Source organism: Hippoglossus hippoglossus, chromosome 6 (assembly GCF_009819705.1).
Source record: "Hippoglossus hippoglossus isolate fHipHip1 chromosome 6, fHipHip1.pri, whole genome shotgun sequence".
Taxonomy (NCBI): domain Eukaryota; kingdom Metazoa; phylum Chordata; class Actinopteri; order Pleuronectiformes; family Pleuronectidae; genus Hippoglossus; species Hippoglossus hippoglossus.
The window spans coordinates 7,023,741-7,048,979 of record NC_047156.1 but is presented as its reverse complement, the minus strand read 5'-3'; the positions used below and the strand labels follow the sequence as shown (position 1 = coordinate 7,048,979).

The following is a 25,239-nucleotide window of genomic DNA, read 5'->3' as shown; positions in this document are numbered from 1 at the left end:
GGTGGTTTGAGCCAAGTCTTGGTCCTAAACACACGCCTATGTATTGAGCCTATTTTTTATTTATTTATTAGGGATTATACAGTTTTATCCCTGATTACATCACAGCAACGTTCAGAAATCTGATTGTCCAATATCTCAATGGTAATAAGATGAATCTATTTCTGCAGCACAGCCTCGTTGAGTTTTTTTCCCCAGCATCTCTTCTCCTGTTTTGGATAAACGCGAGGCGATGTGATGAACTACATAATCTTAATGTGTCGTCTCATCCCTTGTTTCTGAGAAAGAGGAGGAGGAGGCAGGGCAGGGGAGGGGAGAGCCGGGGAGGGGAGAGGGAGGGGAGGGGAAGGCGGAACAAACCGGTGCGCTCGGATACATGTTGTAGCTGCTCGCCCGCACTGCAGATTAACTCTTACCGTGCCGGAGGATGCAGCGAGACACGGTGAGTGGGGTCTTGATTGTTTTTACCACAGCATGCACATATCTCTGTGTCTGAAGCGTCCACAAAAAAAGGAAGATGAGGAGGAGGAAGAGGAGGAAGAACAGTGGTTTTGTGTGGATGCAGTGTGGACAGGTAGACAGCTGCTGCAGGTACTCAGCATCAGGGTCTTCTCTTCTCTCTCTATCACACACACACACACACACTCACAGAGAGAGTGGGAGAGTGTGTGAGCGGGAAGGCAACACACACACACACACACACTGAGTCGCCACACATGATGTTCAGCAGCTATTTCCAGGAGCTATCCAGCGCTCAGGTGCTGAAACGGCGGCTCGTCGGTGTCCCTCCTCCTTCTCCTTCTCACCATCCCGTGGACTCGTGAACCTGTTGGAAAGACCGCAGCTGGAAGCGCAGCACAACACATGGAGGATGACATAATCATCCTCTCACCCTGATGAAATGTCCCTGCAGTGTTTCCCTTTAGGGAAGTCAAAAGTGGGAAAACAGAGTTTCCTCTATGCTGTCTTTCGATATCAATACAAAGCAGTGTGCCTTTACAGCTTTTTTAAAGGGAGATGCTTTAGTTAGGTGGTGAAAGTGTCCGAGTCATGTGCACTGAAAGTTCCTTCACCTGCAGCTGTCATCTATGAAAAGATCTGTTCCCTCTATTGTCCCAGACGCTGCCTCTCTGCAGCCGGCTCTTTGAAACCGGAACAGACCTGTTGGGAAGACAGCAGCGAGAAGCCTCCTATAACACAAGGATGAGCTCACTGTGACATCATGGTCTTCTCACCCTGATGAAATATCCCTGCAGCGTTACTGACAAGTCAAAAGTGAGGAAATACTGAAGATACTTTGTCCTGTCTTTCTGTGTAGGTTCCTAAATGTGTGCCAGCTGCTGTAGTTAGGTGTTCAAAGTGTGCACTGAATGTTCCTCTGCCTGCAACTGTCAGCTCATGATGAATGAACAGATCTCTTCCCTCTGTTGTCCCAGACGCTGCCTCTCTGCAGCCGGCTCTTGGGAAGACAGCAGCGAGAAGCATCCTCTAACACAAGGATGAGCTCACTGTGACATCATGATCTTCTCACCCTGACTCTGCCTCTTTGCAGTTGCAGCTCTACTGGATTAGTGGGATGTTGTAGCAGCAAAGGAACGTGGGATTCCCTCTAAACACAAACAGCATTGTCCGACTCAGGGACATACAGTAATCTGTCGGACTGGAGCGGTGCAGGAGGCTCACTTGCTGACAGCAGTGCAGCTTCTAACTGAGCACTTTAAATGTGATGCTGCTCCCTTAAATTCAAATCAAGCAAAGTTCTTTTTCCCCCTTTTGATTATCCTTGAGACTACTGCTTGAGGTCAGCCTTAACAAGTAGTCTTTCATTATGTCCACTGATGATATTTCAAAAGACTCCTCACCTTGTGATATTTCTCACCATGTGGGTGAGAGTGCTATAAAACTGCGGTCTCAAGGTTCCGCTCCCCAGGACATTAAGTGTATACTCTCCAGGCCTGGACTATAAGAGAGCTCGGCTTTGAAGGGATTTCATAGATGAGCTGTGTGTGTGTGTGTAATGAGACGAAAGTGAGAGGAGGGCAGTGAGAGTAATGAGGAGAGAAAGAAGAAGAGGATGAGGAGGGAGAGCGAGAGGGTGAGGGCTGTTGACGTGAAGGGGTGATGTATTTACACTCCTCACTTATAAGGACATTCACATAACCTTCAAGTGAAATGAGCAAGCTGCAGCCACTGATCCACCTCCTGCACAGTTTCAGCACAACCATTTGCATGCACGTGTATATGTGTGCTTCACATGCACACACTTGCTCTCACACATGACAAGATGTCCCACTGGGTGCACACGACGTCCCAGTGAGAACATGCTCTTCCTCAGAGAGGAAGACCACCGGGAGTCCAGAGAAGGGCAGGGGACAGTTAGTGTCCAAAACAGACAGATTTGTCAAAATCGCAGAATGAAACCGGGCTAGCCGGCTCCCCAGAGACTAAACTTGCCCTTTAGTGTCCTTGCTCCATTAAAAGCAAAAAAAAAACCTCTGGAGTTACCTCACTTAGAGCGTGTGGGTTAGTCATCCTCAGTAACAACTGCATAATGAAGGACCCTGGATGAGAACACATTCTTAAAGAAGGTGTGAGGCAATATCAATTCATTATTTACTCATTATCGTAGTATATTCTCAGCCATACTTAAAGCTGTACTTAAAATTAGCCACATTTTATCTCCCTAACTTGCTGTCTGTCTTTCAGGTATCGACTGGTCTGAGCTTCTTCTGACCGGAGCCCACGCAACAACTCTTCAGCCAACACTCACTCTCCCTGGGGTTTGCAGGGACGCCTCCTAAACTCAGCCCATTCCTCATCCTGCCACACAGAGCGTGAGGGGACGCAGGCCAGGCACTGTGGAGACGGGGCAGAGCATAGGGAAGAGGCAGAGTGAGAGGAGTGTGTGTGTGTGTGTGTGTGCACTTCTGGACACCCTTCTTCCTCTAAAAGGGAAACTCAAAGCTCTGAAGAACACAGATCCCACAGGATGACCCGCTACTTCCCCACACATGTTGACAGGGGCTGAGGTCGGCCACACTTTGACGTGTGTGTGTGTGTACGTCAGACTGTATCGAGGAGTCTGTGATTGCAGCAGGGAGAGTCTGCACTCCCCTCCAGCCCGGAGAGGGGTTGTAGTGTGCGTCCTCTGTGTTCCGGATGCAGAACATCCTCGATCAGAACTTAGACATGGCCACAGCTCTACTCGCCGGCGAGAAGCTGAAGGAGCTGATCCTGCCGGGCCACTCTCAGGATGAGAAGGGCGGGGCCCTGGCATGCCTCATGGTGCAGCTCAAACTGGAGCTGCCCTTTGATCGTGTTGTTACTATAGGGACGGTCATCATCCCCATCCTGCTGGTCACCCTCGTCTTCACCAGGAACTTTGCAGGTAAGACACTCAAGGTATAGCAGCAGCCCTGATGTCAGGTTTGGGGATATACACATGAGTTGAAGTTCTTTAAAATCGATAAATAAATTAACAGATGTACACCTCAAGACTCACAGTGTAAAAGATACAGATACGATGTTTGGTGCGTTTGTGTCTTCTGTCCCAGTGTAAGAAGGTGATAAGACAGGGAGGGATAGAGAGACAGAGAGACAGAGAGACAGAGAGAGAGAGTGAGGAAGACAGACTGGAAATATGAAGGAATGGATTGTTGGGAGGGGGGGGAGAAGGGAGTCTGGTTGGAAAGACAAGAGGGAAACGATGGATGGGAGGGATGTTAGTTCACTGCTGAGTCAGACTCTGCAGAGCAGCATCTAACCAGCTGGGACCGAGCGTTTAACTTTAGCAGCTGAGAGATGTGGCCGTTTAGACGACTTCTCAGGTATTCACTCACTAAGGATAAATATAGCACTGTCAAAATATAACTATTAAAGCACAAGGACAGCAGCCTGCCCTCTGTTGCTCTAATAAAGTAATGTCACTGCAGATATCCACATCATTTCAAGTATTTTTATTTTAAAATATTGTTATAGTTATAGTTTGTCGTATTGCACATTGCTGGTAGAAGTGCTGACACCTGTACTTAACAGACGGAGCTGATAGAGATGAACTTGGACAAGAAGGAGTGTTATTATCACTTCCTCTATCTGAGGCAGTCAGGTGCTTCTGTCGTTTTAAAAAGCTGCATGAGAGACGCAGCGCTTTGTGCTGAGCAGATGAACCATTCTGGAGGATTCTCAGAAATGAAACCAGAAAGATTCAAGATGAATAACTTCTGCATGAAACTGTGGTCTCTTATTGAAAAGTGATGTGAAAGTGAGAATTAATAAATATTTGATTAACATTATAAATCTGTTGTTTGACATTGAACTGTGTGCTCATACAGATTTACAGTTACAGATATTTCAGATATGTTTACCTTTCCTTGCCTTTAAATGGTTTAGATCAAACTGTTAAACAATTTTTTTAAAACCTCGCTCTCATGCCGCTGGTTGTATTTTAACGTTATTTATTGTAATCTTTGCCAAATATTGTTCATGAGGTTGAACCAAAAATTAAGATCTAGGATATAGCATTGCATCATTCTTCTTTCAGCTTGTCAAATTGAATCCCATCATGATGAGATATAATCATCCAACTTGTTTGAGTGATGTTATACTGATGGTTTCTATCTGCCCTTTCTTTAGAGGAGTCCATATACTGTTACACACCGCACAACTTCACCAGGGACCAGGCACTTTATGCAAGAGGCTACTGCTGGACAGAGCTGAGTGATGCTTTACCTGGTGTGGAGCATCACCTCTGGCCTTCACTCTTTGAACACAAGTTCCTGCCCTACGCCCTGCTGGCCTTTGCTGGAATCATGTACATCCCTGCTTTGAGCTGGGAGTTCATGGCCTCCACGCGACTCACCTCGGAGCTCAACTTCCTGCTCCAAGAGATCGACAACTGCTACCATCGAGCTGCTGAGGGCCGAGCCCCAAAGATCGAGAAGCAGATCCAGTCCAAAGGACCTGGCATAACTGAGCGAGAGAGGAGGGAGATCATAGAAAACGCAGAGAAGGAGAAGAGCCCGGAGCAGAACCTGTTTGAGAAATACTTAGAGAGACGAGGCCAAAGTAACTTTCTGGCTAAGCTTTACCTGGGTCGCCACCTGGCTATTATCTGCCTCAGTTCTATCCCCATTTCCTACCTGAGCGCCTACTACGCCCGCCAAAGACAGAATGAGTTCACCTGTGCGCTGGGTGAGCCCCCAGACACCAGCAGCTATTTAGAGCTGAAGCTCAGGGTTAACTGTAAGCTTCCTGCTGTGCAGCTGCAGCGCATCATGGCCATTGTGGACATATCTCTGCTCTGCACCATGAACCTCATCATCCTGATTAATTTGCTGCACTTGTTTGTCGTGCGCAAGTCCAACTTTGTATTTGACAAACTGCATAAAGTTGGCATTAAAACGCGGCGACGCTGGCAGAAGTCTCAGTTCTGCGACATCAACATCCTGGCCATGTTTTGCAACGAGAACAGGGACCACATCAAGTCACTCAACAGGCTGGACTTCATCACCAACGAGAGTGACCTCATGTATGACAACGTGGTCAGGCAGCTCCTGGCTGCACTTGCACAGTCCAACCACGACGCTACACCCACAGTGAGGGACTGTGGAATACAAACGATTGATCCCAACATGGATCCCTTTGATTTTGGAGTGGGGGAGATGGCCGGGGAGCCACTGGTCATCAAACGGACTCGCAAGAAGATTAAATGGATCCCATCCTCAAATCCTCTCCCTCAGCCATTCAAGGTACAACGGTTTACCAACAATAATGTCAGAACTCACCATTTTCTCCCTGAGAACCTTCAGTCCTTCTTATTTTCTCTTCCCTTTTTCTTTTATATATCTACTGTAAGAACTAGACAAACACGTGTAGGATTTGTAGGATTTTGGCTTAAGTATGTGCTCTACTGAGTACTTTTTATTTGCCATTAATCTGTGATATGATGTTTTCTATTCTTTGTAAAGGAACCTCTTACCCTCACACGCTTGGAAAATCACGGCAAGCCTGAAAAACCCAAACCGCTCAGACGAAAGACGATGGCCGACAACTTCATCGCACCACTTCTGGACAGCAAAGGCACACAGCACCCAGCAACAAAAGGTATACAGCTCTACAAACTGTAAGTGAACATGCTAGAAAAAGAGATTTTAAATTAAAGCTGCGCTAATCAAAATTTTAAATTGCTCAAAAGTCACTTTAATGAACTCTTAAAGAATTATCATTCACTTCTGCTGTCACCCTCAGATCTACAGAGATATTTAGTGTCTTTTAGCTCACTGTTTTGGTTTTATGGCCCAAATATTTACTGTTTTGGTCCATATTTTTTACTTTCTTTAGCATCTTAGCAAAAGTTTTCAGCTCCGATAAACCCATATAAACAATCTGAGCAGAACAAAACAGAAAGACAGTAAACCATAAGAATACAATATGGTGCTAACAGATAAATGTTGTGTTCACAGCTTGCCTCCAAAATGCAAGAAAATCAGTTGATGCTAATTTTGGAGGGATTATGTTCCTTTTTACTTCCCTATTTTTAAGTGAATCTGATTTTTGACTTGTAGATTTAAGCGCGATGGAGAAAAAGCACAGTCGCAACTTCTCACTGGACGTCCACCCGTACATGCTGACCATTCGTAAGCCCAAGGTGGAGGCCACAATTGCAGAACCACTTCCCTCAGAGCACAACATAGACACAGTGTACCTTGAAGGCACACATACTATCGTTCATGTGTCTGGCGCAATTACAGGTAAATCTAATCTTTACTCGTCTCTTTCTGGTTTCTGGCAGAATTACTCACATTTTTTTTTACATGAATCCATTGGGTCAAATATTGAAGGATTATATTAGATACCAGACAAACAGGGCAACACATCTAAACCTACTGTTCCTTGCATAATCCTGCAAATAAGCAATAATAGATACAAGATACTGTTATCTATATTCACCTCCACATTTCTCTCCTCTCGTATCTTTCCTGTCTTGTTTTTCCTTCTTGGCTCTTCAGAAACTAAGGTGTGCTCTCCGGAATTTACCAACCCTTCCTTTTCTACCATGACCCTGCCCACCCAAGCATATGTAAATGGGGTGAGCCCCAACCCACCGTCCAGCGAGGATGCGCTCAGTCCCAAGTCCTCCCCACCACAAATGGAGCCCGTCACCCAGGCAGTAAACCCAGAGCCTCCGACACCACCCCTGACCAGAGCGCCCACACACCAGCTGCTCAGCATACACCACACTCTCTTTGAGGAAGACGAGGACGAAGAACACCGTAGAGACAGACTGGCAGGGAGACCGGGGGAGCTCATCGCCGCCGGGGAATGTTAAAGACGGAGAAGAAGAGGAACGCCGACTGTGATTCCTATCTGCACATGACCACCGTGTCAATCCTGTACTCCAATCCAGAGCCTCCCCTGCTCACCTACTCTCACTTCTCACACTTCTGTGATGGGAGGATTGGGCTGACTGATGAGAAAGAAAGGGAAACACTTTTAGATTGTTGAAATACTCAGAGAGGATGAATAATGGTTGTGTTTACCAGAGTATTACTGTAAGCACTGATATCCCATTCATGTCTCAGGATGACTGTGCACAGCTCATCACCCTCCAATGAAACCAGCAGTGATATACTTTAACAGGGTGCTACAGTGCAGGTTCAAACCGTTATTATCAGTAAAGAAAGGATGAGCGCCGATGGGAGACGAGCTCAGACACCTTTGGATTGATGCATATTTGCATTGTGGTATTTAAACACATATGATAACGCTTAGTCCCTTTATCACAATAACCAAGTAGAAAGGTAGCTCACGCAATACACTTGAGATCTGCACAATAATATGCAAAAGATCACAATATATTTGTGGCAATAAGGTTTGCGCTTACAGCATCGTAGTTCGCAGAAAGCTGTACATGTATAGACACTGTGTGTGACTCAGCGATTTTTGGGATGTTTAAAATATAATAAATTACATGGCTTTGTCGTTGCGGTTTTCACCACTGATTAGGGACGTGTATTAAGATCTTGATTCTGATATATTTGCACATAATTAATGGTAGATTGGCATATTTTATAAAGGAACAGAAGATTCTACAGTGATAGGAGTGGCTGTGTGGGTGAATTATCAGTATTGATGTGGGTAATAGGTGCTAGATATCTTTTGAAATCTAGTAGAAAAGGTAACGTGGGTGTTTTCTTCTTGACGACGTGAATATCCCTTCACCGTGATGACTGGAGCTGGACTCACTGTTTCTGGACTCTGTGTTCTGCTGACTTCTCGCGCGAGTGATGTGAAAATGAATGAAGTGGGAGTTGCTGTCGAATCGTTCCTCACTGGAACTTACAATGACAAAGCTTATGATTGTCATCCGCTGTTTTTTCAGTGCTCCCCTGTCTCAAATTGTGCTAACACCTGCTTGATCGCCAAAAGAAACTTGTGAAAGAATGACTAGAATAGTTTGTCTGTGATTTGTAGATAAACCAAACATATAGGCAATGTTAGCACCTTTCACACTGAGGGGTTGAGTTCACTAGTGCGTGGACAAGGGGATGGGCGCCTACCACAACCTCTCCTTATGCATTCATTGCAGCGGCACAAATGAACCTCAATAAAAAGGAAATACAGTATCTGAATACTGTAGAACACTTTATTGCTATTGTCACAGGCCTATCTGTGGGATAGGTGCACCTACATACATACTATATACTCATTGTCTGGGGCATTCAGTAAATACACGCTTTAAGATTTGTTGTGGTAGATGGCTGGGCAAAAAATGATATCAAGATAAACTATTTTAGTATCATTCGCTATATTGATAATTATCACAATAAATGTCACCTATTATAACTAAATAATAAAAGCTAGAGATTACCACATAACTAGGTGGAAGGATGTGGTATGTCTCAGGAAAGAACCCATCACATATTGCAGATTAAAATCAGTGAGAGGGTGCTTTGCAAAATTTTCACTGATTTCTCAGAGTAATTCATGGCTCTTGATATTGAAAAATCAAGCATATTTAGGGGACTGATATTTATGAACATGTGAAATTTGGTGCAAATCCAAATAAAAATCCTGATCTGGTGAATTGAAGTGGTTTCATAAGGGGACTGTTGGGCCTTGTGGGAGGTATAATAATAACTTGAATGTACATAGCACCTTTCAAGAGACCCAAGGACGCTTTACATGTGTCAGTAGCGACAAAGAGAAAAAAGATGTGGTCTCTGTGGCTGTCACAATAAAGGTTGGCTCAGAATCCCTTTGTCAGACTACTCAAGCACACAAAATGCATCCAGAAGCACTTTATAAGACAAGTAGCACCAGTGTGTGAGGGCATGTTGTATATGCTGTGACACAGCACTGCTCTTTTTTCTGTGTAAATCTTCACATTTAAAGGTCCAGTGTGTAGAATTTAGTGACATCTAGTGGCGAAGTACCGTAAAAAAAACATGGCGGCCTCCGTCGAGAGGACCCGCTCCTGATGTAGATATGGAGTATTTAAATATAAAAGACCCATTCTAGGGTAAAGAAAACAACAATTTGTACAATTTGGATCAAACACACTAGTGAAAACATCACTAGGGTGATTTTATATTTCTGCCAATAGATTCCTTTCACCTGAATCTTTCACACTGGACCTTTAAGGCTGAGGACACTGGGAATGTGGGGGGTGAACGTCCAGACTCTGACTGTGATGTGTAAAATGTCAAAATGCCAGAAATGAAATAAAATGAAACACGTTTTTCTTTATAATAAAAAAACAACACGTGTGCCTCCTGACGGTCGATGAACTACGTGTACCAGAATGCACCGCGGCTGTCAGTTTGCACTGCACCGGAGAAGCCGCACAGTGACACACACATATACGCGCACACACGCACGCACACACGGACGCACACACGGGCTGACAGCTTGTTCAGTAAGTTGAAGCTTTTCCTGTGTTGACAGCGAGTTTATCTGAACCCAGACTTGTTGTAGTTGTAAGATTATCTTTGTTGTATTGTGTTGTATTCGGTCACATTCCTGCTAGTTAGCGTTAGCTTGAGTTAGCTGTTATCACCGTTGGGTTAGCTTAGCAGTCCCGAACGCCAAGCTAGCTAGTTAGTTAGCTAGCCTGTAGACGTGCCCCCCCGCGGCATGGGCACCTCTTCCTCGGCTCTGCGGCGAAGCTTTCACCGGAACAATTCACCTCGACAGAGATGGAGATACCTCTTCGATTCACTTTAACACACCGGGGACATGCTCCACTTTCCACCGGCAGCGTTAGAGCCGTGAACAGCAGCTTTGCTCCGCTCGGCAGCCGGACACTCGTAAAGCAACGTCAGCAGTCGGCACCGCAGCTGTTAGCTGTCGCCTCAACAACGTGATCCACTGTTTGACAACAGACTCCGACGTGTTGTGGCTGAGTCCTTCACCTATTGTGTCTCTTCAGGGGAATTCATTTTAAAATCTTAAACATAATATTCACCCGTGAAACTCAGTTATCGTTAAACGCACTTCTCGTGGAGCTGAGCCCGGAACACTGATGCACTTGTTTTGTTCGTCGTGATGAGAGACGTAGAAAAGTTTGTTTACTACGAGACTGGCGGCAGTTATACCTGAAGACATCATAACTCTGTTTAAATGTATAATAACAAGCATCTTACTTAGATGATCAAACTTATGATTATATTATGATAGGTTCTTTTCATATTTATAAAGTAAGGTTTTCTTAGTCCGCTCCAAACTAATGTTATGATTGAATTGAATCTATACATGGAGACTTTAACCTTTGGACAAAGAAAGTGAGCGTACACTGTTTTACTTTAAATGATTATGTCCTAGGACCCTAGATTAGACCTGTTATTTGTGTGTGTGTGCGTTTGTGTGTGTGTGTTTAAACCACAGACTGAGTGGTGTGAGCAGACATTCACTTCTTCATTTTGCTCTCTGTCACTTCAGCTTTTAGTGCTTCAAACATGGACCAAGACAACAACTCAGAGGTGTGTAAAAGTATTAGAGAGAGAGAGAGAGAGCAAGAGAGTGTGTGTTTGTGTTTTTGTGTGTGTGTGTGTGTGTGTGTGTGAGATTGGCTTGTGTAATAATAGATTTTAATGTTGCCTCATTTCGTGCAATCACCACGTCTTTCACAAACTGAGCTCAGCTTGGAAATGCGTAGTATCCATAATCCTGGCACCGTGTGTCTAAGATATTGTTTTGTGTTTTGATGTGTCACAGGATGAGTCAATCTGCCCATCAGAAGACGAACTGCCGTGTATACCTCCAGAGCTCTGTAAGCTGCTTGATAATACTGGGCGTATGCTGTACTTCGTCAGAGAGATGGTGCAATATACCATTTAACAAAGGGACTGTTGTATTGTTATATACAAACTTTGAAAAAAAAAAAGATGTAGTTTATTACAACTGTCTCTGTAATAGTAAATATGTGTGCTATAGTTTCAAACATCTTACAATAATTCTGTGCTTTGAGCAATAATAAACTAAGCGTTAGTTCTTTAGATATTTATTACTAGTTCTACTTCTCCACATAACCACTTAGCTTAAGAATGCAGCTTCTGCTTATGCAATACAGGTGTAAGGCACAGACTTATTTCACTGTTTTCTAGACCAGCAGATGTTTTTAGACTTGACTAAAAAGCTGTAACTCTTTTCCATCATTAGCAGCGAGGCTGTATGTGTGAAACTTTCAAAGCTGTGAGAAAAACACATAATGCGTTTAAAACATCAAACATGATAAGTTCTTTTTCATTTGTTTCTATGGTGACTGTCCAGCTGATGGTGAGGCAGTGGAGCTGCTTTGGCAGATGCGAGCTCAGCGTCGCCAGTCGTCTCCTGAGCTCCCAGAGACTGTGACGCTTCTCACTGCCCCCGATGGCAGCCTCCTGTACCTGGTGGGCACGGCACACTTCAGTGACAGCAGCAAAAAGGACGTGGCAATGGTGGGCCATTGAGAATTCACACATTGCCATTCACACCCTTTTAAGATTTGATGTGCTGTGAAACGTTGGTGGATAAAGGAGTAACTGTGAATGTGGAGAAGAGCCGTAGAGTAGCACCTTGAAGTGATGATGAGTCGCTCTTATACACTGTGATTAGGTTTGCGTTCCTATTTTGCCAAGCATAATCTTTTCTTCTTTCTCCCTCATTGATTGTTTTTTCTGTACATCCACCCTCACTCAGTTTCCATTTGGTGCTCTCTCACTCTCTTATGCTTTCTTATTTTGTCTCTGTTTCTTATCTTAAAAACCCACTGCTGTCTTTCTCTGTCACACAGATGATTCGTGCCGTGCAGCCGGACGTGGTGGTGGTGGAGCTGTGTCAGTACAGAGTGTCGATGTTGAAGATGGACGAGAGTACACTGCTGAGGGAAGCCAAAGACATCAACCTGGATAAGGTTCAGCAGGCCATCAAACAGGTGAGGCTCTCAGGAAGATGGGGAATTAAGAAAGGTGGTGGTGTGAGGGATAAGAGAGAGGAGGGATAAGAGAGAGGAGGGATACGAGAGAGGAGGGATAAGAGAGAGGAGGGATACGAGAGAGGAGGGATAAGAGAGCGCGGAACAGCAACAGTGAAACAAAGATGGAGAGGGTGAAGTGTATATTAAGAATAAAGTAGAAATGGTGAGGTCTTAGACGGGGACAGCCACAGTGAAGGGTATTGCATCATATACTCATTGTTAATGGAGAACGAAGTATCACTGTGCTTCATAAGCAGGACTTAAAGTCAGTAAAGCCATTTTCAAACGTGACCTGCGGGTAAAGCTCTGAGAATTGGGTCTGGAGTTTACCCAGAGTTTGCCTCTAACACACGACAATGCAGCAGGAGGTTCTCTGCACGGATGCTTTCACAACAGCAACAAATCCTCCCCATTATCCCGCGGGGATCCCCTGGTGTGTTCACACGTCGTTCACACAATCTCCTTAATTTCTACGGACTGTATAGTAGTAGGCCAGGCGGAGACAATCCGCTGATAATCCGGAGCCTCTCACTCGGACATTTCCGTTCACACATGCACCTCCTCTTGAGAAAACACTGAGAATCTGCAGAGTTCAGTGCATGTCTGAAAGCAGCTTAAGTGAATGAGTTTGAGTTTTAGTCTGTTTTTGTTTTCGAGTTCTATGACAACTTAAGTACCTTAAACTAAACAACTTGTACTAATGTCATCAAATTAAAAATGATCACTGAACATATATTTGTTTCTCTGTGCCATGTGTGTTTGACAGAATGGGCTGATGTCTGGCCTGATGCAGATTCTCCTGCTCAAAGTTTCCGCTCACATCACAGAGCAGCTGGGCATGGCTCCTGGAGGAGAGTTTAGAGAGGCCTTCAAGGAGGTAAATCACACACAACAAAAGTGAGAAAGAGGTTGATCATTTCTTTTATGTTATTCTCTTCTTTTTTCATTGTTGATGTTTTTCTCTCCACACAGGCTGGACAGGTGCCCTTCTGTAAATTTCACCTGGGGGACAGGCCGATCCCTGTGACCTTCAAAAGGGCTATTGCGGCCCTCAGTCTGTGGCAGAAGGCTCGTCTGGCCTGGGGTCTTTGCTTTCTGTCAGATCCAATCAGGTATAACTTCACTTTTAGTCACAAGTAGTCAAGAAAACATCTTTCTCTGTCTATTATTAGATGCTGATGGTTAACAGCATAGAGATCTACAGCACTGTATCCTAGAATGAGTTCAGAACATGCCTTATTTGCATATCTAATGTTCTTCAGAGGTTGAGAAAGAAAAGAAAAGGGAAGTTTAAATGTAAATGCTCGATATCAATGAATTTCGACATTTGGGGAAATTGCGGCAGGTGGTAGCAAACATTATACTTAAAAAAGCAGCTTCGGATATGTTTGAGAATATCTGTGTGCTCCCTGTTGAGTGAGGGACTGTGCGCCCACACATTTTCCAGAGCACAAGCAAATCTGCCAATTTGTTCAACTGCCAGTGTCCATGAGATCTGACTGGAAGCTTTTTGTATAAAGTTATTATGTGTCCATCCTCCAACATCATTGAGGCCGAGCCTTTTAAAAGTGATGTTACGTTCTCTGATGATACAGGCAGGGACTTAAACAGATTATATGTTAGAAGATGTGTTTTGAAAGCCAATGATCTGGGGCATTCGCACAACGTTAAAAAGTCTTTTAAAGTCTCTTAGATGCTCTGAATTCAGCTTTTCCAGACTGAACACATGACAAACAGACAGTTTCAAAGTCTCTCACAAATATAAGTAATGCAGTCTTTTGCTTAAGTCATTCACTAGATTCATACTGTACATGAAGTGTTGAATTCAAACAACAAATGACTTGTAGTCCTGCATATACTATGTTGTGCTCATTTAACAATATTGAACAGTAAAAATAATAACCTAAATATAAATACAGAATCTAACATTTAAACAGAATCACCCAGATCTTTATTTTCTTACTATATGTTTCAGTAAAGAGGACGTAGAGAAGTGCAAACAGAAAGACCTGCTGGAGCAGACCATGTCGGAGATGATCGGCGAGTTTCCTGCTCTCCATCAGACCATCGTGGCTGAAAGAGACATCTACCTCACTCACACTCTCCGTCAGGCTACACGCTGTGTGGAGGCTCCCTCTAATGCCCAGAGTGAGTATTTCACTGTTCAATAAGGAAGGCATCACATCTTGTGGATCATGATATTAATTTTAATATATAGACTTTTTAGCTTGTTCATTGTGTTCTGTTTTTTTTGTTTTTGACTGGACCGGCCACAGTCCAGTGCTTACAGCTTAATTCTCATAAAAATGTGAATGAATCCATAATATATTTCAGTTTATACTGCTGTTACATCTCTGGTCAACCAGCAGAGTGGTAATTTCCCTATTCCCCAAACCTCTTTCAGAATGACTTGGTGCAATCAGTTTCTATTAAGTCGCCAGGGGGCGTTTACAGGCAGCGTTGCCAACTTGGCACTTTTGTCACTAGAACATTTAATACTGTTTTGCAGAAGTGCCTGCTGTGGTGGTGGGAGTCGTTGGGATGGGTCACGTTCCTGGCATCGAAAGAAACTGGGAGAAGCAGCTTAACATTAGTGAAATCATGAGGTATGTTTATTTTGTGGTTTACATAATTGATAGTCAGAAGTACAAATGAACTGTAATTGTATTTGCTTTGACAGTTCAACAGCTGCTCCATGTGTGTGTTTCTTCCTCAGTGTTGCGCCTCCCTCGCGTTTTGGCTGGGTGTTGCGCACAGTCATGAAGGGTGTCGTGATGGGAATGCTGGGATATGCCTGTTACCGTGCTGGAGGGAGTATAGGTCGAGCCTTACTGTCTTTACCCACTGTCCAATCAGCTCTGGAGATTCTACAGCCGCCGCCTGCTTGACCTCTCCAAGCGCATCATTGACACGACCTCTGATTTATGAAAAAGATGCATCTATCACCAGTGGCCTTAACAAAAGGAGGTGAGGCTGGAGGAATAGAGTTCACCAGCCCACACTATGAGCTACCGAGGACCTCAGGGGGGTTTAGAGCCTTCCGTCTTGTATTGATGTCCCTGTCAACACTGCGGGGCCGTACTGCCAAAGAAACCATGACAGTACTCTTTTTTTTTTTTTTTAATTTTTTTTAAATTATATTTCGTGCAAATCCTGCATTTTGTATTGTTTACAAATGTCAAAAATTCCTTTTCAATAGATTTCTATTTACCCCAGAATTCCTCTGAATGACTTACACACAGAGATATGATTGGACAAGTACCATCAGAAACAGCTTCAGTCACCTGCCCTGATATGACGATTCACTTTCTGAGTGGAACACTTTTCTATCGCTCTCTCCTTACTCCTCTCTCCTTTACTGTGCCAGCCAGGATTTTTGGGATATTGGCACATTTCAAGTTGAACACTTTAAAAGAGACTGGTGGAGTCTTTTACTGGACATGCAGCCTATGGAAAGGACAAGAAAGCAAAATAGCAAGTCATTTAGAACTGGAATAAATAAAATGGAGAAATATAATTGAGGAAAGGTTTTTTTTAAACCTTCCGTTTTAATAGTTGGTGCCTAGAGCAACTCAAGGTTAATGTCAACAAGTGTCTGACTTGGAGGGTTGATCATTTCCTTAATTGTTGAATATTCCACAAAACCCTCATACAGGATTAGCATGAAATGATTCCGTATGTGCATGGCCCTGCCTACATCAACAGACAAGTGCCTCATACCGCAGCTGTAAGGGCTAATGGTTAACTTCAAGGAATGGCAAACATGTGTGTTATGCGTCTCACAGATTGTACAAGCAAATGGTTAATGCAACTTTGTTTGTAACAATCTGTCCTTTTATTGATTTAAGATAAAGTAGACAAACTTTATAGATACTGTCGCCCTTAATACAGACATCTGTCTACATTTTGTCATCTTAGTTTCAGCAGAAATGTTACCATGGCTCTTACATTTTATATTCTACAGAAACCTGAAGGAGGAGAAGCTTAAATGTGCCTCAGAATGAGAAATTCATAAAAAGTGTTATTTGTATAATATAATTGTACTTCCAGTGTGCGGCACCATCATCTTTAGGCTTTTTCTGGTTGCACCTATTAGTAAAGGTTTCATACTTGACACAGAAATATGCATCATAGGCAGAAAGCTTTGTCTGAAAACCTTCCCATGAGGACATCTGACATTCAGCACACCAGCTGTTTGTACTTTTATGATATATGCATTATCTCTTCCTGGTATGATTGTAAAAAGGGGAACAAGGATTGGTTGATCTAGCAGACGATTCAAAAGTTATATTGATTGTCATGATTTCCCATTGAGGGAAATTAGTTGTGGACTTGTTTTGAGCATTATGAAGAGAACTGAGAGTTGAGGTTGGTCAGAGTTGAGAGGTCAAGCCTTACACTGCTATCACTGCTGCCTTTGACCCTGTTTTACCCAGTGACCTGTAGCCACAGTACAGAGTCTCTTATTGCACATATAAAAACTGGATGGATAACATCCCTGGAACTTGTAAATTCATCAGTCTGAATAAGACAATAACATGGTTGCAAGGTTATATACCAACATCGATTTCCTTAGTTTTCCAAAACTTAATTTAAAGTAATTTTTTGTACAGTGCATTATCTAGATGTATTTACAAGATTTATGAAACGACCCAGTGCATTTATACAGGACTTCAATAACTGAAGCAGTGTCATTTTATCTTACATCATGAGACCACTTGTAAACTATCCAAACATTAAACTAATTCAGATAATATGTCTTCCAACTCATGAATTCGATTAATTCTTATATAAGCATCGTGAGAATGTGGAGGACAGATGTCCCACTCAGCAGTATAATGCAGTCAGATTAAAACATTGTCCCCCTGCCATAGAACTCTGAATGTTTAATCTATACTGTAACTTTGAGAATTGCCAAGAAAACTGTATGAATGCCTATTATTTGTTGCAAAGTTTGTTTCCCTGTATCCTTGTGTCGTATTGTCGTTGTTGAAAACCCCAACATTGAATTCTGAATAATGTCATGAATTATGAAAGCATTTTAAGTAAAGATATAACTATATTTGCCTCAAACATGTTGCTTTCTTCCTGTTGTATATCAGCTACAAACGCACAATGACATTTGACTTCATCAGAATACAGTATGTAGCTTAATGATATTATTATATTAATATCAATGTTGTACCATCTGTCACAATAATATTATTAGCTTTCTTATTCAGTTATTAAATGTGAATTATTATCTGAACTTTGTTATCTCCTTTTAATATCAATTCTAGCTTCTGTCTACGTAGTTCCGCATCTACTGTTTGTTTCCGGTCGGACCGATATCAGGGTTGTACCGCCTGTCGTAAACAGCAGGGTTATGAAAGCATGATCAGCGGCTGCGACACAAACGCACTCATGGCCGCGGTTTCATGGCTTATTTAGGACCTCGGCTGCGACCGTCACGCATCGTGGTCCCTGGTGTGTCCGTGTTCAGACGCCTCGGCTCGGGCGGGATGGAGAACATGGGTCTGGCGCTGAGTCGCTCCCCGCTGGAGCGGCTGGAGTTTGACAACGCCGCCCTGAGGAAGCTTCCCCTGGACCCGTCGGAGGATGCCGGCGTACGGCAGGTGAAGGGAGCTTGCTTCGCCCGGGTGAAGCCGCAGCCGCTGACCCGGCCTCGCTTCGCCGCCGTGTCGCAGGACGCCCTGGCGCTGCTGGGGCTCAGCGTGGAGGAGGTCACCGACGACCCGCTCGGGGCGGAGTACCTGAGCGGCTCCAGGGTGATGCCCGGGTCCGAGCCCGCCGCTCACTGCTACTGCGGACACCAGTTCGGACAGTTCGCCGGGCAGCTGGGCGACGGGGCGGCCTGTTACCTGGGGGAGGTGAAGGTGCCTCCCGGCCAGGACCCGGAGCTGCTGCGGGAAAACCCGAGCGGCCGGTGGGAGATTCAGGTGAAGGGAGCCGGGCTGACTCCTTACTCCAGGTACAAGCTGCTTCTGTGACACACTGTGGGTCATGTTGCATTTCAGGGTTTGGAAGAAAGGTTCCTATGCAATATGAGATTAAAATCATTTCTATTATTAGTTATTCAGCTTGAAATACACATTGATATTTGATTTGGGGTTTATCCAACATCTCTTTAATACTGATAAGAAGAAGAAGACAGATAACTTTATTTATATAGCACCTTGTGAAATAGAGTTACAAAGTGGTTTATAATAATAAAACAAATAATACAATTTCAAAACATAAAATACAACAAGATAGAATACTATAAATAGTTTCAACAATACCAATAGTGAGTATATACCAAACAATATAAGTGAGTCTTAAGAAGAGATTGAAAAGAAGATGCTGAGTTTTTCCTGCCTGAGATTGAAATAATTTGAAACTCATAGGTAACCAGTAAATGGTTTCTAATTTTGGTTTGCTTTGTCTGAGTCATTTGAAGCAGGACTGCACCACTTTGGTCAATATTATTATTATTATTGTGATAATTAGCTGTATTTTCTACGGCCTGTGTCTCCCCTCCACAGACAGGCTGATGGCCGAAAGGTTCTGCGCTCCAGTATCAGAGAGTTCCTCTGCAGCGAGGCCATGTTCTTCCTGGGGGTGCCCACCACCAGAGCTGGCTCCGTGGTGACCTCTGACAGCCGGGTGGTACGGGACGTGTACTACAGCGGAAACCCGCGCCAGGAGAGATGCTCGGTGGTTCTCCGCATCGCACCCACCTTCCTCAGGTGAGTGCAGGTCATTGCCCCCTCCATCTTATCCATCATGGATGTCTGAGCTTTGTAAACACAAGAGATGTCTGTCGTCTTCGCTGTGCAGGTTTGGATCCTTTGAGATCTTCAAGCGGGCCGACGAGTCCACGGGGCGTCAGGGTCCCAGCTACGGACGCGATGAGATCCGAGGTCAGATGTTGGATTACGTCATTGAGATGTTTTACCCTGAGATCCAGCAGAATTACCCCGACCGAGTGGAGAGGAACGTGGCTTTCTTCAGAGAGGTCAGAGCCCCTGACTGACACCAACTTCCACCCCACTTCATTTTGTTTCATTAACATTGAGAGATGGGGCTGTTTCAACCTTTGTTTTGATTTCTCAGAGAATAATTCATGAATCTTGATTTTAAAGAATCAGGCATGTTTAGAGGCATGATCATTTTGATCCAAATTAAATTCTGCATCTAGTGAATTTATATGTGGTTTCAGAAGGAGACTGTTGGGCCTTGGAGAAAAGTCCGAATGCACCTACTTAGTGTTATTCTAATTTCCACATGTTAAGTGTTTGCAATAAGTCACAAGACACCTCTTAAAGTAGGGATGTCATATATTACCAGGAAGGGGGGGTTTCAAATGCATTGACAGGCCCAGAAATTTAAAGAAAATATGTATGTATGTAAGACTACTGTGTACTGAAAGGTTTACTCAAATCAGCATGAAGCCTATTCAAGGCACTAACATTACAGTTTGAAGCCAAGAACATTTATGGATCCTATTATCCTGTTAAGCTGCTGTAGACTCAGTGACTCAGTCATGTTCAGTGACTGAGTCGCTGTGTCCTCTGCTTTATGAGATTAAGATATTAAGAGAGCTGGATATACAGACTTCTGACATTTTCCTCGTGTGATTAGAAAGTAATGGTGTCATCTTCTCTCCTCGGGGGCTGTTTTCAGATTATAAATTCTTTTGACGGGTAGTAGAACAGTAGCTTTACTGTAAGATGTTGTGTTTGCAGGTGATGCGCCGTACAGCTCGACTCGTGGCTCAGTGGCAGTGTGTAGGTTTCTGTCATGGAGTCCTGAACACAGACAACATGAGCATCCTGGGAGTCACGCTGGACTATGGTCCATATGGCTTTATGGACAGGTCAGACATTTGTAGAGTTTTTATGACCAGGAGACTGATTCTGATTCTGTGTGGTCATTTGATATTAAAGCAACACTATGTACGTTTTTCAGAGCAACAGCGCCCTCTGCAGTCACATGTGGTGATTCATTATTTTGGGCTCTGCATCCGAGCAATGAAGTGGTTTTCATTTAGAGAAAAATCTAATATCTGACTGCATTGTCTCACTCACTGAACTGAAACACATCTGAACAGTGAATATTACTCATGATCAGCGGCTCCCTGAACCGGAAGAGCTGCTGCTGTAACAAATCCACCAAACTTCTTCCTATTTTAAAGGTTCTCTGGAGCCTGATTCTGGCGACTTAAGCTGCAACTATCAGTCAGTTACACAATTCTTCAAGGAGAACATACACAATCACCAAAGTAACATAGAGCAAGAACAGGAAGTAGGGTGAGGAGTGGGAATCAAAGAGGAAACATTCTCCCTTTTCCAAGTCAGTGACAAATCACACTAATTTTGAAGCTGCTATTCTAAGGTAAAACAGTTGCATAATGTTGCTTTATTTCAAAGGAGCCTTTATAATGTTCTGCTGCAGCCTATTCATCTGCCTCTCACAGCAGCACGTTGAAAGGGCAGTAAAACCATGATAATTACCACAACACACATTTTCTGTGTTTGAAGTGTCCATCACAACTTTCCTCATTTCCTTCAGGTTTGATCCAGATTTCATTTGCAACGCCTCTGACAACTCGGGCCGTTACACGTACCAGGCTCAGCCGGCGATCTGCAGGTGGAACCTGGTGAAGCTAGCAGAGGCTCTTGCCCCAGAGCTGCCACCGGACCGGGCTGAGGCTGTCATGGATGAGTACCTGGATCTGTACAACGGCTTCTACCTGGAGAACATGAGGAAAAAACTGGGCTTTTTGAAGAAGGAGGAGCCTGAGGATGAAATTCTGATCACGGAGTTGCTGCAGACCATGCACAATACAGGTGGCGTTAAAGAGCATCATATTTCCTCGCAGCAGAATGTGATGATGGAGCATTATGTACACAAAGCACTGTGATGAATCATAGGACATATTAAACCTGTTGCACCGCTGTTGCCTTTTTATCTCCTGCAGGCGCTGACTTCACGAACACGTTCCGCAGCTTGAGTCAGATTTCCTGTCCCACTGAGGGTGAAGGAGAAGAGGAGCTGGTGAAGAAGGCAGCAGAACTCCTGCTGGAGCAGTGCGCCTCCTTAGATGAGCTCAAGGCTGCAAACAAACCTACGATGGATACACGGTGAGCAGGTCAACGCCGCCATGTACAGAACAGTCCACACTATTAGCTTAATTTGTTCTGTAGTAAATAGAACATCAAAGTATATTTAGAGTGAGAAGATAAGTAGGTTAGTTAAATACATTGAAGTAATCTGATTACTGTAGGCTGATAAGGGTTCAGTGTCACAGCAACAACACACGGGCAGTAAATGTGGTACAGTCATGGTTCATAGCTCCAGTGATCTTTACTCAACCTCCACCATCTCATTTTACTTTGGTTCATAACAAAATACAGTTCCTTGAAAACTAAATATCAAATGTGTTTTAATAGCTGTTGATATCCACACCCTCCAGAAGATGAATCCTAATGTGTGACGCACTGACCGTAACTTGTACCACCACCATTTGGTCAAAGTTTCCCCTTAAACACAAGAAGTATGGTTATATTACCATTTTGTTTGTGCTCCAGCAAAATGATTAGTATCATATTCATTATCCTTAACAGTCAGTGATAGATGACCTGATCATACATCAAACTATCACTGAGCAATCTTAGCATCGATTTAGAGTCATGTTTATGATAAATCATAATCCATCATGATCAAAACCGTTTTTAGGTTATAGTCAGTAGGTGACTTGTTCATTATCTTTAAGGGTCATTTAAAAATAAACTGCAGATCCCATTATTTAGAATTGTGTCCTCTCTCTCAGAGGGGATGGAGGGGTGGCTGAAAGGGAATGACAGAATATACAGATTGTTAAGGAGAATGATTTATGGTCGTATTGGTTTAAAGGGAATGGCATTCCCCTCACCCCCCTTCAAATCGCTTATTGGTTAAACCACATTAGTCAATTGAACCCCTTGTTAATATGAAAACTGAAGCACTCGTTCTGATTGCTGTCAACACTTTGCAGTCATATCTTTCAGTTCCAGTTTCAAAATGGGAACCAAAATCATTCGATAAAATGCTGCTAAAAACACAGCCTCAGGTCGCTATTTTTTTTAACTGCAACAATGCTGGAGAAAAAAATAAATTTCATTATCTGTCAATGTGGTCCAGCTTTGTATATTGTCTAAGACAGAGCGGGCGATTTATAATTATGTCTTGTGCTGTCTTTTGGAAGTCGTAGAAGGAAAATCTGATCATTGAGCAGACCAGAAGTAAACATGGAGGATCAGAGTAATCAGAAATGACACGTTTAAATATGTGATCTGATTTCCTTCCTAACCCAATTTGCACATGTAAACAGAGTCAGTGAACGTGCCATAAACACTACGTCTGTCTTCTCTTCATCTCATTACCTTATTTCCTCCATGAAAGTATCTGAAGAGCGGATGAAACCTGGATCGACCGCACCGGCAGATTCAGTCCTCTGCTCTCTCCAGCACGTCAGTAACCATTTGAACTGTTATGATTCCTGTCTGCCGTTGACAGTGAGCTGGCGATGCTGCTCTCCATGGCTCAGAGCAACCCAGCGCTGTTCCAGATGATCTCAGACAGGACGACAATAGCGAGACAGTTGGAAAAACTCAGCAGACTGAAAGAGCTGATGGAGACGAGCCGGGAGGAGCTGAGGGGCAAACAGGCCGAGGACTGGACTCGCTGGATCGCAGGCTACAGGTGAGATGGAGGGAGAGAGGCCAGGTATCTGATAGGAAGGAGTAATAATAAAAAAGAGGAAAGGGTGAGGAGCTAGTTTAACCGGATGAGTTTTTTTTTGGGTGGATGGTGATGGGTGGAAGTGTGACTGATAACAGGGGCTGACAGAGAGGGAGGGCGAAGAGAGGAAATGGGGTGTTGAGTCTGACATTGTTCCATGACTGTAACTCTCTGACTGAATGTTTTTGCGTTATCACTGCCGCAGGAAGCGTCTGGCCCGCGAGCTGGAGGGGCAGAGCGACGTGCAGGCCGCGCAGGAGGAGAGGGGGAGAGTGATGGACGGTGCCAACCCGCGCGTGGTTCTCAGGAACTACATCGCCCAGAATGCAATCGAGGCTGCCGAGAGCGGGGACTTTTCTGAGGTCAGGCTCGGATTCTCTGTCAGTGTTAAACACATTGTACTTCTGCTGTTACCTCCGAGTCCATCGGTTGGTTTGTCAGTGGGATTATGCAAAAACTACTGAATGGATTCCCACAAAACTTGGTGGTTTGATGAGATATGGGCTTAGAAAGAACCCATTACATTTTTTTCTCTATCTTAAACATTGTTATGTTTTTGACATTCTCATAAATTTCCCTGGGAATCATTTATGGATCTTAATGGAAAAAAATGTATACATATTTAGGAACACTGATATCTAAGAGTGTGTACAATTTGGTCTCTGCAGCACCTCAACAGTGAGTTTATAAATAATTATTAGAGTTCACTTCAATTTCCTTTTGCTGCAGCGTTTCACTTTCAGCTCTCACTTCCTCTCAGGTCCAGCGGGTCCTCAAGGTTCTCGAGAAGCCTTTCTCTTCACAGCCAGGTCTTGAGCTTCCTGCGCGGGTGGGCGGAGGCGGCGCCGAACGGACGGAGAGAGACGAGGGAGAGGAGCAACAGCAAGAAGCGGCGTCTCCATCCGCAGCTAGAGATCCTGTTCCCTACGACAGCAGACCTCCAGCTTGGGCTAATGAACTCTGCGTCACATGATCTTCGTAGTAACTTTCCTGATTATCAGCTCGTCTGCCTGAAATGAAGAGAGTTTATTATTATTTTACTTTTAATGTCTCTCCCCTCTCTTCCAGTCACTGTTCAGCTCTCTCTTTCAATGGCAGACAGCGTCAGGGAAGTTAGCATGAGGCACGACGCACCACAGGATTCCTCACTGATACAAAACAAACAGGGACTGAGTTGACTGGTTAAAATACATAAAATTACAAACATGACGGTGCCATTTCTGGTGAAAAGTGTTTTACCATCTATGAAATGGGTTTTAAGGATAAGTTTCCTCCGATGGCTTCACATTTCTGAATAAAACAGGATGTTGTGATGGAGTTTAACAATCGAATGCAACTTAATTTTAGGAAAAACATTGACTAGGGTTTGGCCTACATGGAAGAAAGAAACGCAGCCTCAGCTCGTTCCCTGTCTGTTTAGTGTTAAGTTGGGTGTTAATGACGAGTCAGACAACAAGTCCTACAGTGACCTGTCTGATTCTGATGACCTGTGGGGTGTCACCTCAACATATACCAAATAATATGATGTATGCAGTATGCGTGTGGGTGAAAGATGATGTTTTAAGTGTGCTTGTGGGTGAAAGGGAATTACTGCACTTGATCCTCTAAGCCGCAGAAGATAAAACGCACAATATATTCTCTTATCATTGTAAAAACCACGACTGGCATAGAACAGAACCACACATATGAACTTAGTTGTTTAATCTCACGTTAAGTGAACATCGAAAGTACAGTTGAGAGATAGGGAAATGCATGACTGACCATTGTGTTGTGACAAGACAAACCATATTAGAGGAAGTTTATCAACGAGGTGTCAAACGTGATGTTATCCAGAGTGAGATTATAGATAAGGGAAGAAAAACACGAACACCCATTCATGAATTTACTGCCTTAAAGGGGCAGCACCACTGGTGGTAACTCTCACCCTTTTGAATCCGGATCAATCTGGTTGGTTTGGCATATGAGTTTTAGATCTGTTGTAAAAAAAAAAAAAAAAAAAAGGCATAAAAACTGGACATCCTCAC

At 43.7% G+C, this 25,239-nt stretch overlaps 3 protein-coding genes across 5 annotated transcripts; all 3 read left to right on the top strand.

The window, feature by feature from the left end:
* Positions 1-316: 316 nt before the first annotated feature.
* Positions 317-10,643, top strand: panx2 (pannexin 2). Of its 3 annotated transcripts, none has more exons than XM_034589120.1 (8): positions 317-439; positions 2,704-2,914; positions 2,962-3,385; positions 4,630-5,744; positions 5,964-6,099; positions 6,561-6,746; positions 7,005-8,005; positions 10,633-10,643. In XM_034589120.1, the coding sequence occupies exons 3-7, from the start codon at positions 3,157-3,159 to the stop codon at positions 7,322-7,324; spliced, it is 1,986 nt and encodes a 661-aa protein (XP_034445011.1). In that variant the 5' UTR covers positions 317-439; positions 2,704-2,914; positions 2,962-3,156; the 3' UTR covers positions 7,325-8,005; positions 10,633-10,643. The 3 variants fall into 3 exon arrangements, with proteins under 3 accessions (XP_034445011.1, XP_034445012.1, XP_034445013.1); XM_034589121.1 differs by adding an exon at positions 1,117-1,272 and having other exon boundaries at positions 334-439; positions 2,704-3,385; XM_034589122.1 differs by lacking the exon at positions 317-439 and adding an exon at positions 475-571 and having other exon boundaries at positions 2,704-3,385.
* trabd (TraB domain containing) lies at positions 9,766-17,524 on the top strand. The gene is made up of 10 exons (XM_034589124.1): positions 9,766-9,913; positions 10,936-10,976; positions 11,212-11,266; positions 11,767-11,933; positions 12,269-12,409; positions 13,218-13,328; positions 13,424-13,563; positions 14,427-14,599; positions 14,961-15,057; positions 15,168-17,524. Exons 1-10 carry the CDS (start codon positions 9,781-9,783, stop codon positions 15,337-15,339), a joined length of 1,230 nt encoding a protein of 409 aa, XP_034445015.1. The 5' UTR covers positions 9,766-9,780; the 3' UTR covers positions 15,340-17,524.
* A 246-nt stretch (positions 17,525-17,770) lies between these two features.
* Positions 17,771-24,468, top strand: selenoo1 (selenoprotein O1). Its single transcript, XM_034589119.1, has 9 exons — positions 17,771-18,422; positions 18,976-19,179; positions 19,271-19,448; positions 20,179-20,309; positions 21,005-21,282; positions 21,414-21,576; positions 22,991-23,176; positions 23,421-23,577; positions 23,976-24,468. The coding sequence occupies exons 1-9, from the start codon at positions 17,869-17,871 to the stop codon at positions 24,195-24,197; spliced, it is 2,073 nt and encodes a 690-aa protein (XP_034445010.1). The 5' UTR covers positions 17,771-17,868; the 3' UTR covers positions 24,198-24,468.
* The last annotated feature ends 771 nt before the right edge of the window (positions 24,469-25,239 follow it).

Bases quoted from the DNA above. Each gene is read 5' to 3' on its own strand.
- panx2 (XM_034589120.1), top strand. From the start codon at position 3,157: ATGCAGAACATCCTCGATCAGAACTTAGACATGGCCACAGCTCTACTC. The intron at 5,745-5,963 runs GTACAACGGTTT...TTCTTTGTAAAG, and splicing joins CTCTCCCTCAGCCATTCAAG to GAACCTCTTACCCTCACACG. The intron at 6,100-6,560 runs GTATACAGCTCT...TTTGACTTGTAG, and splicing joins ACAGCACCCAGCAACAAAAG to ATTTAAGCGCGATGGAGAAA.
- trabd (XM_034589124.1), top strand. From the start codon at position 9,781: ATGAACTACGTGTACCAGAATGCACCGCGGCTGTCAGTTTGCACTGCA. The intron at 11,267-11,766 runs GTAAGCTGCTTG...GTGACTGTCCAG, and splicing joins GTGTATACCTCCAGAGCTCT to CTGATGGTGAGGCAGTGGAG. The intron at 13,564-14,426 runs GTATAACTTCAC...TATATGTTTCAG, and splicing joins TTTCTGTCAGATCCAATCAG to TAAAGAGGACGTAGAGAAGT.